Source organism: Solanum stenotomum, chromosome 1 (genome assembly GCF_019186545.1).
Source record: "Solanum stenotomum isolate F172 chromosome 1, ASM1918654v1, whole genome shotgun sequence".
NCBI lineage: Eukaryota > Viridiplantae > Streptophyta > Magnoliopsida > Solanales > Solanaceae > Solanum > Solanum stenotomum.
In genome coordinates, this window is record NC_064282.1 from 24,906,142 (window position 1) to 24,922,347 (window position 16,206).

Genomic DNA, 16,206 nt, shown 5'->3' on the forward strand with positions numbered 1-16,206 from the left:
TGATTTTCGATTTAACAAATAAGAAAATGCTCATGACTTCTCCAATAATGTAACTTTACGGAATGCTCATAAAACAAAAACAATACTAACATTTAAAAGGTAAAAAAAACTATACAAGTGCAACTCAAATAAAAGAACTAGGACAATAATGTTAATTGAAGGCTAAATGACAAAGATAATAACCAATAAGGTATTGATATAATATTTAATATTTGTGTGAGGATAAAGTAGTAAATTACTATTATCTTATTGGGTTATCGATTTACCCAATAACTCAATAATAAAAAACTAATATCGAAGCAATAAATCAATATTTTTTTATATATAAAAAACTATTAAAAATCATTAACCCAATAACATTTTTTTTATTAGACTTTTGCACACTCCTATAGGGCATGAGCTAAAATTAGTCTAATTTATGATTGCTTTGTTTCAAAATGATTGAAAAATCCAACATAAGTGTGGTGCAGGATGGAAAAATCTTATTAGGGGCACAATTGTTGTGATCCGAATTTTATTGAGGCTCCAATATGAGCTCCAGACACATCGGGTGGAAAACAAAAAAAAAATGAATAAAAGGCTCAGGGTTCGTTAAAGACTTTCTAATTTTGTCTTAATCCAAACATCAATTTCTCTATCACTTTTTATGTAATTATGAATTAGACAAAAATATATATATAAAAAAGTTATTTGACTCTTCAAATAATAATAATAATAATGGCATTTAAAGCAATATTTGTGTTATACTTCCTCCATTATTTTTTAGTTATCATGTATACAAATATTTGTTCCAAAATAGTTATTAATTTAAACAATTAAAGACTTAAGAAAGGATTAATTATTTTTTTTCAACTCTATCCTTAACATTAATTATTTTAGAATTAAGAGGGACATAAATAAATAAATATTAAAGAATTAATAAGAAACATATTAGTCAAGCTATACTCCTACTTATTTTTTTCTCAAATACTATATAGACGTTTAAAATTACAACTAAAAAGGAACTGATGAAATAATTTAACAATGAGTTCCTCCTATAATGAAATCGTTCAAATTGATGACCATCATTCATAACACTTGAAATGCAGGAGAAATGGAATAATTAATTTGGTAGTATAAGTTAGTAGATTTTAGCCTTGTTTTAATTCATTCTAGTTATTATCTTTATAGTTTGATTTGATTCAAGAAAATGCAATTAATATTTAAGATTTAAAGAATCTATTTTAAAAAAAAATTAAAATGTGACTTCAAATTATCAATTCTACTACCTACTAGGCTACTACACCTAATTATATTTCATATTGATTGGCTCCGTCTTATCAATGAGTCGATATTTTTTTAATTTAATCAGCAGCAGCTTTTTTGCTGATTCATTTTTGTTTTTCCGGGTCCGGTGTGGACCGTGGACGTACACCCGTAACGCAGGCGAACATAACCTAGCCCAGTTTTTTCCCGCCAAAACACCTTCACTATTTTGCCGCCAAATTGCTTGTGTTTTAGTATCAATTTCCCCCCAAAACCCTCAGTCTCACAAGCTTCCTCTCGATTCTCTCTGCCTCCATTCAAACACCATGAATGATCTTGACTTCAACCGCGATAAAGGTAACGGTTTTCGATTGCATCAAGTGGTTTCAAATTCTGGATTCACCTTTTCTTTTGATTTAATCATCTTATGCTGTCAATAATTTGTCTCTCATTTTACAGATCTAGCAAAAGATTTTCTGTCGAACTTCGCTGATTCTAATGGTGAAGCCAAATACATGAACATTCTCGTAAGTTCCTCTCATTTTCCAGTTTTTCTGTTGATTTTCAAGTTGAAAAACTCCTTTACGCTGTTTTAGTGAATATATTCGTTTAAGAAATGTTCTTATTTTTTTGCTAATTGTTTTCTGTTATAATTTTTACTTAGCAAGATGTTGCTAATCGTAAAACCAAAGCTATTGAGATTGAGCTCGAAGACTTAGCGGACGTAAGTACCACTACTTCCCTCTGAATTACTGTACTTTTTATGGAGTGGATGTTCTCTATGTGGTGTTTTTCGTTTGAAGTTTTTTTGCTCTTAACATGATTTTGAAATTCTCTTTCAGTACAAGGACTTGGATGAGGAGTTTCTTCGAAGAATTGCTGAGAACACTAAACGATATATCACAATATTAGCTAGTGCGATTGATGAGCTCATGCCAGAGCCAACGGAAGCTCTTCCAGATGATGATCATGATATTTTGATGACCCAACGATCAGAGGAAGTAACTGAGAACACTGATGGTTCTGATCCAAAACAAAAGATGCCCCCGGAAATCAAGCGGTTCTAGTAAGAAGCATTATATTATCCTCAAGAATCTAACTTTATGAATTAATTTGCCTATATGTTTTTTGTTCTCTCTGCTGGACTTTATATTTGTGCATCTTCTTGGTACTACTTTCTCCAATAAATCAGCTTACCTAATAAGTAGTAAGAATATCTTATGTTCTCTCTTTCAGCATAATTAGGAGTGCTTTTTTAACTGTATGATATGAATTAGATGGACTTATTTAGTTAATCTCAAAACAACATGATGATATGCGTGATAATTTGTTTGTGTTAATATACTAGGCAGTCAAGTTCCCAGGTGAAAATAGAATGTCCCTATATGGTCTGGCCTTATAACTTAATTCCTAAGTAAAGACAGAAAGTGGAAATTCTGAATGGGTTAACCGCCTAACTGTTTGTCTTTGTTGAATCCAGTGAAGTGTATGTCAAAGCATCTTCAAAAGGTCGGCCCTTTACAATTAGGGAGGTCAAGGCTTCATACATTGGTCAGCTTGTCAGGATATCTGGTATTGTGACACGTTGTTCGGACGTCAAACCACTGATGCAGGTGGCTGTATATACATGTGAAGAATGTGGATTTGAAATCTATCAGGTATGAACCTTTGTAGTGCTTATCTTAAAAACTTGACTCTTTATTTTTTACTTGCTAAATGCAGTACGAGAGCCACAATGCTAGCGTTAAATTAAATTAAATTACAACAATGTTAAGTAGCATGGCAAAGCTACACTGTTTCAGATCTAATGCGCCTATCTTAATGCACTTGATGAATAGGAAGTAACTGCTAGAGTATTCATGCCTCTGTTTGAATGCCCATCCAAACGCTGCACTGTAAATAAAGCAAAAGGAAACCTCATCCTTCAACTTCGGGCATCAAAGTTTTTAAAGTTTCAAGAGGTTTGTCTTTTGCATTAAATCTTGATCACAATATCAAATCTGCAGCACAATTGTTTTACATTTCTGACATTGATTCAGGCCAAAATTCAAGAGTTGGCTGAACATGTACCCAAAGGTCACATTCCGCGATCAATGACTGTGCACTTCAGAGGAGAACTTACAAGGAAGGTTGGTGATAATTTTTGTTTATTTATGTTTTTCCTTAGTGTTTTTGAAAGGAGCTTGTCTAGTGTGGAGTAAATGTTAAGGATATTAAACTGCTTTCTAGATTTAGTTAGAAGGTGAGATCAAATGATCCCAACAAACTTAAAGCTCCCAGTGATCATCTTCTTAAAAGGGTTCCTCTAAAGCTTTCACTACCTACTTAAGTGTAACATATGCTGCTGCTTTTTTGTCTCAAAAAAACATATGCTGCTGCTTTTCTAAAAATTGCAGGTATCTCCTGGTGACGTTGTTGAACTGTCAGGCATTTTTCTACCTATGCCTTACACAGGATTTAGAGCTATGCGAGCTGGGTTAATTGCAGATACGTACTTGGAAGCAATGTCTGTTAGCCATTTCAAGAAAAAATATGAAGAGTAAGCTATTGTTACTTTTTCCCTTTACTGTAATTCTTTCGTCTTCATGTTCTGCTAGTAGTGCTTCTTGACATGGATTCTGTTTTCTACTAGCAACTGGACAAACATAACTAATGTAATGCATCACCTTTTCCTTGAAGAATCGGAGTCTGCTTTTAAGTTTTAGCAAATTGAGGAACTTGATTCCAGATTGAGCTTAAATCCAAATCATTTCTAAAAGAAATGAAATTTGAAACATAATATAATTTAATGTATTTATTTATTATTTTTTCTTTTGAGTGTTCTTGAAATATTATGCTTGGAATAGGTTCAGACTACTTCACATCAAATCTAAATCTTTTCTAGTTTCCTATTTGGAATGTTAGGGCACTACTTGTAAATTTGATTTATGGATAACCATTTTCTCACAAAGAATTATGTGTTCACTATTGAAATAGAAAAGATAAGGTTTCTATACTTGCTTAATTTCTTAGTGATGAATATATGATTAATATGTTTTCGGATGCAGTTATGAACTTAGAGGAGATGAGGAAGAGCAGATTGCAAGGTTAGCTGAGGATGGAGATATATATAACAAGTTGTCTCGTTCCTTGGCTCCTGAAATTTTTGGGCATGAGGATATTAAGAAAGCTCTTCTTCTCCTTCTAGTGGGTGCTCCTCATCGACAGTTGAAGGATGGTATGAAGGTAAGCTCTCCGACCTAAATTGAAATCCATCTTCTGCCTACTCCTCAGATTAAGAAAATCTTATTCATCTTTATGACGAAAAAAACTCAGATCAGAGGTGATTTACATATATGTTTGATGGGTGATCCCGGGGTAGCAAAGAGCCAGCTTCTCAAACACATAATCAATGTTGCACCCAGAGGTGTTTACACAACTGGTAAGGGTAGCAGTGGAGTTGGTCTAACTGCTGCTGTTCAGAAAGATCCAGTAACTAATGAGATGGTTCTTGAAGGCGGAGCACTGGTGAGAACAAATTAATTCTTTTTTAACATCTACTTCATTGAGTTTTGGAAAATATCATGGTGTGAGCAATGTGCATTCAGAGTTGGAACTGTATCAGGCAACTTTCAACCATCTATTTCTCAAGTATTCTGTGGACAATGTTTTTCTCAGGTATTAGCAGATATGGGTATATGTGCTATTGATGAATTCGACAAGATGGACGACTCTGATAGAACAGCTATTCATGAAGTAATGGAGCAGCAGACTGTTAGTATTGCAAAGGCTGGGATCACTACATCTCTAAATGCAAGGACTGCAGTGCTTGCCGCTGCTAATCCTGCATGGTAAACATTTACTGTTTCCCCTTTGGTTTGTTGAAAACATTGAGAAACAACTGCTATCTTTTAGAATTTTGACTTTTCCTGTATGTAGAAATATGCTAAATTTTGCAACAAATGGTCATCTGATTTATTTGTGCAGGCAGTTGATTGTGTTAATGCACAAACTTTAAACACTGACGATTTTTTGTTCAAAACATTCTTAGGGGAAGATATGATATGAGAAGGACACCAGCTGAAAATATTAATCTTCCTCCAGCTCTTCTATCAAGATTTGATCTTTTATGGCTAATCTTAGATCGAGCAGATATGGATTCAGATCTTGAAATGGCTAGACATGTGGTTTATGTGCATCAAAACAAAGAATCTCCTGCTCTTGGGTTCACTCCACTTGAACCATCTGTGCTTCGGTAAATACAAGAATATCTTTCTGGTGTTTTAACCTTCAAGAGAACCTCTCTTTACAAGTTAGTAGTGATGCTTAGAATTGACTGAGCAAACCTACATCCATTTTATTTTATTTCAGGGCTTATATATCAGCTGCAAGGAGATTGTCTCCCTCTGTACCAAAGGAGCTAGAGGACTATATTGCTGGTGCATATTCTAGTATCAGGCAAGAAGAAGCAAAATCAAACACCCCTCACTCCTATACAACCGTCAGAACACTTCTAAGCATCCTGAGAATATCATCTGTAAGTTGCTGCATCAATTTACAGAGTTAAAGTATCACATTGCGTCATAGTAAGAGTTGCGCCTATTTTTCTCTTCAACTCTTATTTGAAAGTGGAAAAACTTGTAGTGAATCAAGTATGACAGTTGGCAAGTGCCATGTGGAAGAAACTGAATGAGGAAACATTCTTGTTTTCTCTTTGGTTTGAGAGGCTAAAAAGCAGAAAGTAGGTTAGCTATCATTAGGAAATATGGAGTCCTTGCAAATGTAAGGCTTTGCTTCCCAAGACAATCCAGGACCTTGCAATCCTGATTCTAGGTTTTACAGCTCAATTGATAATAAGTTGGTCATAAATATAGTTGTCTCGCTTAATCACAAGGTCAAATAGACAGTGATGATGGCAATTTAGTCAAGCGAATGTCATAAAAGTCCTTTTTAATCATTCTTTACACTGTGTTGATGTCATTTACTGTGTTAAATTAGGCACTAGCCAGACTGCGTTTCTCAGAAAAAGTTGCTCAGAGTGATGTGGATGAGGCACTTCGGCTAATGCAGATGTCGAAGTTCTCCTTGTATTCAGATGATCGGCAAAGATCTGGCCTGGATGCAATATCTGACATTTATTCAATCCTGCGTGATGAGGCTGCTAGGATGAACAGGCTGGAACTAAGCTATGCCCAGGCTCTGAACTGGATTTCCAGAAAGGTTAGTTTGTGGGCAATTATGCCAGATGAAGGTGGAAGCACACCGTGTTGGTAGCTTGAAACATATACTTGGATCTAGTGCACATGCATGATAAATTACTGCTTAGAGAATATGTTACAATTCACACTTGCCCATTATCTGATGATACAGTTGTCAAGAAGTAAAGGTAGATAGTTGTGATTAAAACATAGAAAAGAAAAAGAAAATAGATTTGCATGATCTGTCAAGCTTTATCAAAATTGTTTGTGCCATGGTTTCTCAATGAAGTTGTGTCCAACTGCATTGATTTCATGCTTGTGGGAAGGAAACATGCAGAATGATAAATCCCTCTAGGTTTTACAATACTGATACATATGGCAACCTTTTATGAACTATTTATGTTCTGTTAAAAAAGCCTTTGGTAGAACATCTTTTTGCTATTGGCAAAAGTATTGCTTGATGCAAGGCCAAAATCTGCTAGTTCATCTTATTGTTGTTGAAATTCCCTCCACCCACCCTGTCATTTTCCCTGTTTAAGAGAAAAAAAAGAACAAATCATATCAGACTAAATAGCTCAATGTCATGGCCTTAAAATTCTACTTAGTACTGTGCGGCACTGGTGACTCACTCATGAATCTTTCACGAACCTTCCACTATGGGCTAGCCTTCTTCCAATGTAAAACTTCCACATGGATAAGTTTATGCCACATGGCACCTAAGTGGCACGATGATGAAGCAGGTCATGACATCAAGCTGGCTATTGATACAGTACCAGTTTATTCCCACAATTCTTTACAGTGAGTCCTTTGTGGTGAACAAAGATTCACATAGCTTTCTTTACTCGTAATCAGATCCACCCATGTTTTTAACCAACTGAATTGGTTTTCATCTTCCCGCAACTTGCAAGTGATGGCAATCAGCTAAGATCATGCCAAACTAGTTGGGACGTATCTCTAGATTTATCTATTCAGGGCAACCTCATTTGGTTGTTTCATTTTGAGACATTGTATACATTTCTTGCTGGCATTCAATATCTAACTCAACAAGTCCTATATTCTTGCTTAAATTGTTTTCTCCTTGGGCATGATACTGACTTTTTGGTACGAGTTCTCTCGCCTCTGATGTGTTACTGCTTTATCTTGGAACAGGGATACAGTGAAGCTCAACTCAAGGAGTGTTTGGAAGAATATGCAGCCTTGAATGTGTGGCAGATTCATCCTGATAGCTTTAACATCAGATTCATTGATGCATGATAGATACTGGATCAATGTGAATCCAGTAATGTTACAAGATTGTATCACAGAATCTCCCTTGTCTGTTAGGTTCTACTTACAGTTAGTAAAACTAGTATTGCATCAAGAATGGGATTTAGATCAAATTATTAAAGCCGATCACTATGGGAGGCTAACTGTGTATGACCAGAGTTGTCAGTCTGTACCAGAATTTGCTAAAGTGTTAATTATTTATTCGTAGAGGTTTCTGTGCCCCTCGTACTTTCTTCATGGCAATGCAAGTCAATGTGAGAAACAAATTGAAATTGCCTTGTTTAGTGAAAGGCTGAAAGCATTTATTTTGTATTAAGATTCTACTCATCATGCAACTGAATTTGCATTTTTCCTGACTTTGGAAATACTGCAATATGAAAATAGGAATGAATATTGGTGTTTATTCTGACAAAAAAATAGGTCTGTTAAGAATTCTTTTTTTCAAAAGGTTTAGAAGTGTAAAATATTATGACTTGCCTAATTAATATTATAAATAAGATTGAAGGAGTACCTAGACATATATAATACACTCTCTCCAACAATGGTTGTTTACTATATTATTTTGAGATGGTTAATAATACTTGTTTATTATGCTGAAATCATTGAATAATTTTACATTTAGTTTCTAATTACATTTATAATTAACTATAATCATTTTCTTATTATATTTTTCAAAATATTGTATTTATTATATTCAAAGGGTAATATAATAAAATTATCTTTCTATTTATAATTCTTTAAAGGTGTGTGAAGTCAATAATTGACAAATACCGTTGGATAGAGGGAGTTTATCGTGGCCTGCTCTTCATTGAGGAGTAATAGACAATAATTGAAGTTTCACTTGTAATATGTATAATACTCCCCTCCTTTTCTATTTATGTCGTTTTATTAAAAATAGATATTTTTATATTTGTCATTTTACAAAATTAATGTATAAATGATTTTTTTTTTATTCTACTCTTATGCATTTGACCAATATGAAAAAATTAAGTAAATAAATTATGTTCATTGATCAAATTAATTAATCAAAATAAATTAATTCATGTTCATTGATTGAAAACTTGACTTTAAGAAAATACTAAATNAAAAAAAGTGTTTACCAACACTTATTTGTCAAACACATCAACAATTTTTTTTTCAACTGCAATACTTTTATTCAAACAAATAACTACTTATTTTAAAAATAAGTTCCAGCACTTTAAAAAGTTACTTTTTAAAAGTCAATTCAAACGGACTCTAAATAAGAATATAATGATAAACTTATCTGATTTCTTAAGAAACATAAAATCTAAAATAATGATAATTAAATAGGAACGGAGGGAGTAACACATTAATTTTCCTTTCCATATATTCATGTGGGAAAAAGTAAATACACCAAACGTTAATTCTCTCTCATATAATTAGGAGTTTGCATAAATTTTTCTAATACCTATGTGGAATAAGAGTTGTTTACTGTATTATCCTTCTATTTATAATTTTTTAATTAGTGTGTTCAAACCCTAGAAGCGAGGGTCAATCTAAAAGGAGATCTACCACTATGCTATAACTTACTTCTTGTTCATAAGAGGGTTCAAAATTATTATATATAATATAAATTTAAAAAATTTACCTTATATATAGTGTAATTTTTTGTCGAGGGAGTTCAAGTGAACCCCATGGAGACCACGTGGGTCCGCCCCTAATGGTAGGACAGGGGGTATTTAGGACTTCTACTTTAAATTTTTTCAAGTTTAAAAGTCTCGTATCTATTATGAACATAATCAAATAATAATTTGAGAAATAATAATAAATGATAGTTTTTTATTATAAAGTATTTTAATGAAGGTAAAGTCCAATTAACATTTTAAAGAACTTTCATGCTTTAAAAAATGTAGACTAGTTAAATGTACATGCTTTTGCGTGTGTGTCACGCTAATCAATAATATGAATATATGTAAAAAGAATAAGTTGTCATAGAATGATATAATTTAAGTATATTTTTTTTTTAAATGTCGTAAATTTTTTAAGATAAAAATATACTTAAAAGGAACATGATAACTCATCGTTAAATTAACAATTAAGGAGTAAAATTAAATATAGTGTCATTGATATTCAAAAGTCAAAGTATGTTGATAATACACAAACACACGCTTTAAACAATAGGTAAATGAAAAACGAACAACATTACATATGAACATAATAAACATAACACAATTACTTGTAATAAATTAGAAATAACATTGACAATCTAAAATTGCAACGAAAAAAAAATGATAAGTCAATCTGCCAAGAAACTCCACATTACATGTAATATATATATATAAATTGATATATTTATCTTAAATTTAATTCTTTCACAATCTTGACTTCTATGAATAAAAATGTCACATAAATAATACTAATAAAGAATAACGTTTTTAAAAACAATTAAAAAGTGAAAAATGACAGAATATAAAAAAATATAAATTGTTTCGCTACCTGTTTTTGGAACTTATCTAATACTAACAGATAACATAAGAATATATATATTAATAATAATTTTAGAAAATAATAAATAATAATTTTATCTATTATATAGGAGTAATATTTTCTTCTTTAAGAGAGAAAAACCAAAATAATGAAAAGGAAAAGACACGGTTATTACTCTTTGCTTTTAACCAGCAAAGTGGGAGTTGCGGCGTCAAACGGCCCAAGGAATTACGGATTGGCCATTTACACACAATTTTTCACTACAAACAATTGTCTCTTCTATTTTTTTTCTTATGAACAAAATCTTTTCTCCCTCTTTGTCCCCAAAAGGAGCTAACTTTCCATTTTCGAAGGCTGTGGGAGAGCAAACATCTGCATCTGCATCTCAATCAATTTACAGCAACAACCGGAAAACCCTTTTAGCTCATTAGCTCTGCTCGGAATAATCTTGCCCTATTTTTTCACCAGGTCAATCATAAAAACTATGTCTTTTTTTCCTTTTTCACTTTGCTAACATTGGGTCTTTCAATTCATGCTTATTTTCTTTAATGGTGGAAAAAAAATTAAACTTGGGGAAGAAGAAAAGAGATTTTCTTACTTGAAAAGTTATTAGGAAAACCCCACTTGACTGGGCTTTGAGTTTTAGGTAGATTTATTATTTGTGTTTAGAGGATTCTTGATGTTATATATCACTAGGCATGCATGTCATGTATAGTCTAGTTACAGAATGGCATGTTAGTTTATGAATAAGTGTGAGATTTAGAGAATCTATAGAGAAACCTAACTTGCCTTAAACGACAAATTATTGATCATGAATTCATAATTGGAATGAAATGGGTCGACTAGTGGCAGAGCTAGGGATTTTCATTAAGGGGATCTAAAATATGAATAAGTAAAGTCAAGGGGATTCAATGTCTACTATATATGACATAAAGTTAATTTTTACCTTATATAGACAATGTACTTTTTCAGCACAGGGGATTCGGATAAACCCCTTCTACCCCTAGCTCTGCCAGTGCGTATATAGTCAATCAATCTGCATGGGATAAGGACATTGATCATTTATCAATTGGTCATTTGATTGATTGCATCACTTATGTTGTTGCTGTAGTTGAATTGCTATCTTTTCTCTTGTGTCCTCCTCCTCACTTGTCATTCACTTGTGATACCTCACTTTTTTGAGGGATTCTTTTATAGCTTACGGTATTTGTAGTATTAATTTATTGAGTTTAAATCGGGACTTGAAATATTTCTAGAAAATATCAAGCAGTTTCTTGATGTGTTACATTTTCAAAAGATGATTCTTCGTGGTTTAGTAATTAAAAAGGAATTTAATTTCTCTCCATAAAACTTTGCTGAGGTTTATTAAATGCGTAAGATGTTAATGTTTGCAAATCTTTTGGCTGTTAATGGTTATGGAAAATAAGTAAATAACCCTAGATTATGATCCCAAGGTGGACACAGTGAGGGGATTTGTAGTGGTACTGATATCCTTTGCCCAGTACTTATATGAAATGTATGTAAAGGAGAAAAAGGAAGGACGTAAAATAAAATGCCATGTCTGATTGCTATCCCATCCCTTCCTCTTGGGTAATTTTTATATTGTAAAACATTTTACCAAAATAGTCTTCTGTCCTGATTTGTTCAGTCCAATAAAGGTGTCAGAGTAAGCGCTAATTGTTGTTTGGCTCCCAATGTCTGTACCATTTGAAGTTTAAACAAGAACAATGCTAACAATTTTATTTTGACAGCAAAGTAGTTTAATAATTACCTCAACTTGCCTAATTTCTATATACCTTTTGGTGGAGCCAAAGTGTGTGACAAGCACATTCAACCTTGCCATATTATCCCAGGGAAGAGATCAGGTTCTTGCACGAAGTATTAACGACACTAAGCAAAAGGAAACTTACAATTTTAATAATGTCCTCCAGAATTAGTAGTGATCAAATGTATGGGAACAATAGTTGCACATATTACAGTTACTCTCTATGTTCACTTTTACTTGTCCATAATGGACTTTGCACTCCCCTTAAGAAATAATAAATGAAGTGCACATTTATCATAATACCCAAATTAAGTCTCAATGGACTTAGGAAATAATTTGGGGAAGAGTAGTTAATGTTAAGGGTAAAATAGAAAAAAATACTGTTCTCTTGAAATAATCTTGTATTTTTGCCTCCACTAAGAATTGAACTTGAGACCTCATGGTTCTCAACTCAGTTCATTGACCACTAAATCATACCTTGGCTGCTTTATAGTCTAGTGAGTCAATTTATTCATGAGCTACAGTAGGTTAAGTAACTGGATTTGTGCGAAACCACCATTAGATGATAAACAATAAAGTCAAAAGGAAAAATAAGAGGAAAAAGTTATAAAAAGACTAGTAGAAAGTACATATCTCATCATATTTTTGTACTTCAACTATGGCGGATCAATTTTTTGTTTTTATATTGGTACTTTAACTATGGTGGATCATTGAGCTCAAATTATCAGAAAATGATTAGGTTGTCCGTATCAGCATGTGGTGCTTTTCGAACGAAGTGTCTGTAATAAGCTATATCACAAGCTCATGTTTCTACAATCTTAATCTGTATATATTTGAATGATGTTATGAATCTTCATCAAAGTGCTTATTTTTTTATAATTGAACAAAAGCTAGTCATCAATTGTTCTGTTTTTGTTGTGATCTATTTCTACCAAGTTACTGACTTCTTCTGTAAGAAGTCTTCAGGGGGGCTAAGGATGTAATAGAAGTGGTTAATCTCGAGGATATAGTGGGTATGAGGAGAGGTAGAGGTAGACAAAAAAGTACTGGGGATAGGTGATTAGACAAGACATGATACAACTTCTGCTTACCGAGGGCATGACCTTAGATAGGAGAGCGTGGAGGTCGCGGATTAGGGTAGAAGGTTAGTAGGTAGTAGTGTATTGTCTGTCGTAATTCTAGCCTTTCTTGTAGTGTATCGCTTTTGGTTTCTATCATCATTTGTGTTTATTGTGTTTTGGTTATCACACTATTTTGTTGTTAATGTGTTCCCTTGACTAATAGCTATATTTTCTTCACTGTCGTTTTTATTTTCCCTTTCATACCTACTTTGATTTGCTGTACTCAAGCCAAGGGTCCTCCAGAAACAATCTCTCTATCTCCACAAGGTAGAGGTAAGGTCTGTGTATACTCTACCCTTCCCAAACCACACTTGTGGGATTTCACTGGGTATGTTGTTGTTGTAATCTCAAAACACTGAGTTGTTGTATGCATGTTCACAATTACGCTCTAATTGATGTCAAAATTGATTTTTTGTCTCAGACAAATTTTATGGCCGACTATGGCGAGGACGCGAGGGCATGCTCAGTGACCTGCTTTTATGTGCCTACAATGTTAATAGCTTTTCTTGTTAAGCACATTTTCTTCAATTTCTACCTGCATTAGTCTCATTTTTCCTTATGATACCAATTGTGGTGGTGATTTATGGAGGTTTCCTGAAAGGAGATCTGAAATTCCACCTTGGTATTTGTACAAGGTTGATACTGAAATGCATGAACGACCATCAACTAAGTATAAATTTACACGTGCACTTCCCTAAATCGGAATTGCAGAACTTCTAAGTCCTTTTTTAAGGTTGGAAGTGAGGGGTGCTTACCATCCTAGCAACTCCCTCTTGTCATATTGCATGTTATTCTAGATTTTTTTCCCCACTTTTTGTGTACAATGTGGATTGAACTTTTAGAGTAAATTTTTCCATTGGAGAGTGGACCAGTTATCTATTTCCTTATTTGGTTGGTGAGAAGTTGTGTTACTCAGGATTGTCCATAATTAGGATGATGCAGACATACATGTTCTTGAGTGACTACTACACTGAGAGAAACATGGAGAGCCTTCCTCCCTCTTAACCAAGAAAGAGTTCTTATGTGGTTAGAAATTGCCAAGCTAATGTCCCAGGGTTTGGTGCAGTGGGTAAAGCGCAACTTGTAATGTATCGGTTAGGCACACATCCATAGGTTTGAACCCCATTGTAGACAAAACCTAGTAATTAAGTGGAAATGATAGAGGGGTGGACCCATTATCAGTTTATCACTGAGTTTCGAACCGTGCATCAGTGACCCTTCGGAATTTTTTGGTTATCGGAACAAAGAAGGACTAAGCTATTCCTCTGCAATTTGGAACTACACATGTTAAACTATTATACTCCCTCTCTTTAAAAAAGAATGGCCTAATTTGACTTGGAACGTAGTTTAAGAAAAGAAATAAGACTTTTTAATCTTGTGGTTCTAAATTAAAGTTATGTCAAATGTACCAAAATTCCCTTTAATCTTGTGGCCTTAAACATGCCACGTGGAAAGTTAAAGTTAAATTGTTGCCAAAAAAGGAAAGGGGTCATTCATTTTGTAACATACTAAAAAGGAAACTGGGATATTCTTTTTGAAACAGAGGGAGGATTAATCAAAATGAAAATGCACTAGTACCTGTTAAGGAAATATCATGCATAGTTCTAAAATATTTTCCTGTTAATTTGATGTAACATGCTTTGTGCACCTCTTCTCGTTCCTTCTCCCTCCCCCTTTGTTTGCATTCGTTGAATGATAAAATGTTTGAACTCATGCATTAACTTGTTGGCGACATACTTCCCTACTTAGGGTTGTTGGTTGAAGTCTCATACAAATCCTAAAATTCTTGCAGGTTAACTTTTTTCTAGGGCAATGGGTCAAATTTACTGCTCTACTTTATTATATTGCTCAACTTTATCCTCCGTTATACTATCTGGCCAGTATTACCTTCGCTTTTATGAAGCTTATCAGATGTACCCCCAAACTAACGATTTCCCCTATCTGGCCAAAATCACCCAGTTTGACCCACCAGACCGACACCAAATCACAGAGAGGATTTTGGATAGATGGCACACAATAGAGGGGAGGTTTTCATTTTTCCTTCTTATCAAGGATTAGATCCAAGCATTTAGAGAACATTCACTGGATAGAAGGAGACGATGCTCAGATACACGGAGGGTGAGGTCACTGGGAAGGCAGATTTTTGGTAAAAAACGGAGCACCACCTTCAGTCGACCTCGTCTCACCGTACACCACTCTGCCACCAAACACCACCGTGAATCACCACCCTAACACCATCATGTGAATGCCTTTTCTTCCATACCCGCAACTCAGTCGTGAATCCCATTACCTCTGGAAAAAATATCGCCAGCTAACTCCATAGCCACTGGCTTCAACCCAGAACAGAGAGCCCCTCCCCCATTTCCAAGCCACTAGAATACCTGTTCTTGCAGTAGAAACAAAAGCTGATTGAGTGTCATAGATTGTTGAGGTTCATTTGGTCACCAAATCACAGAGAGGTTTCAGGACAGTGGGCAATAATTCGCATCTATTGAGGAAGTAAGATTGCAGCAGGAATTTCATAGTAAAAGATGCAACTGTAATTCAAAACCAAGAAGATCAACTTAGGAAGCTTTTCCTCTTTAAATGCTGAGAATTGAAGCAAATTAAATTCAAAAGCACATTTATTCTAATTTGACTAATTTGGTTCATTTTTTGGTTGTGATTTTGGTGTAGTTTTGGTTGAGATTTGTTCAGTTTTTTTGCTAATGCCTTGGTCCAATTAGGGACTGTTTGGTCCAATTCTGGGACTGATTTGTTTCAGACTTTCAGTTTTTGTTGTGATTTGATGTGGGTCTGGTGGGCTGTGGGTCGCGGATTTAATTGGGTAATTTTGGCCAGATTGGAAGAAACTGTTAATTTGAGGGTGGGGGTGTTAAATCTGATATGTTCCATAACTTCGAGGGTAATATTGGCAAGATAGTATAACGGAGGATAGAGTTGAACAGTATAATAAAGTAGAGGGGTAAATTTTACCCTTTTCCCTTTTTTCTATACCCCTGAAATAGGTTTGAAATAGTTAAAGAGTTTTACTAGTTTGTTTGCCCCAATTCTGACTTCACCGTTTTTACTTACTGCTAGTGTGCACACATGTGTTAATTTTGTTGTGTGATACTTGTAATTAGCCACTTAACTTTTGTCCTATAACTTCCATGCAGCTGTAACGGGAAGCTGAAATGAAAGA

At 34.1% G+C, this 16,206-nt stretch overlaps 2 protein-coding genes across 3 annotated transcripts in view; both read left to right on the plus strand.

The window, feature by feature from the left end:
- The first annotated feature begins 1,462 nt into the window (after nucleotides 1-1,462).
- LOC125853192 (DNA replication licensing factor MCM7) lies at nucleotides 1,463-7,960 on the plus strand. The gene is made up of 15 exons (XM_049532865.1): nucleotides 1,463-1,602; nucleotides 1,705-1,772; nucleotides 1,910-1,969; nucleotides 2,088-2,311; nucleotides 2,726-2,903; nucleotides 3,084-3,206; nucleotides 3,285-3,374; nucleotides 3,642-3,784; nucleotides 4,293-4,470; nucleotides 4,561-4,752; nucleotides 4,903-5,075; nucleotides 5,276-5,479; nucleotides 5,596-5,761; nucleotides 6,223-6,444; nucleotides 7,572-7,960. Exons 1-15 carry the CDS (start codon nucleotides 1,572-1,574, stop codon nucleotides 7,674-7,676), a joined length of 2,157 nt encoding a protein of 718 aa, XP_049388822.1. The 5' UTR covers nucleotides 1,463-1,571; the 3' UTR covers nucleotides 7,677-7,960.
- A 2,483-nt stretch (nucleotides 7,961-10,443) lies between these two features.
- The window catches only part of LOC125853144 (uncharacterized), a 24,947-nt gene continuing 19,184 nt past the window's right edge, over nucleotides 10,444-16,206 (plus strand). The window contains exon 1 of one of the 2 annotated variants that reach the window (XM_049532824.1): nucleotides 10,444-10,604. The gene's annotated coding sequence lies outside the window, so the exon portion shown is untranslated. Of the gene's footprint in view, nucleotides 10,605-15,289; nucleotides 15,522-16,206 lie in introns of those variants that run through there. The other variant, XM_049532818.1, reaches the window with a different exon arrangement.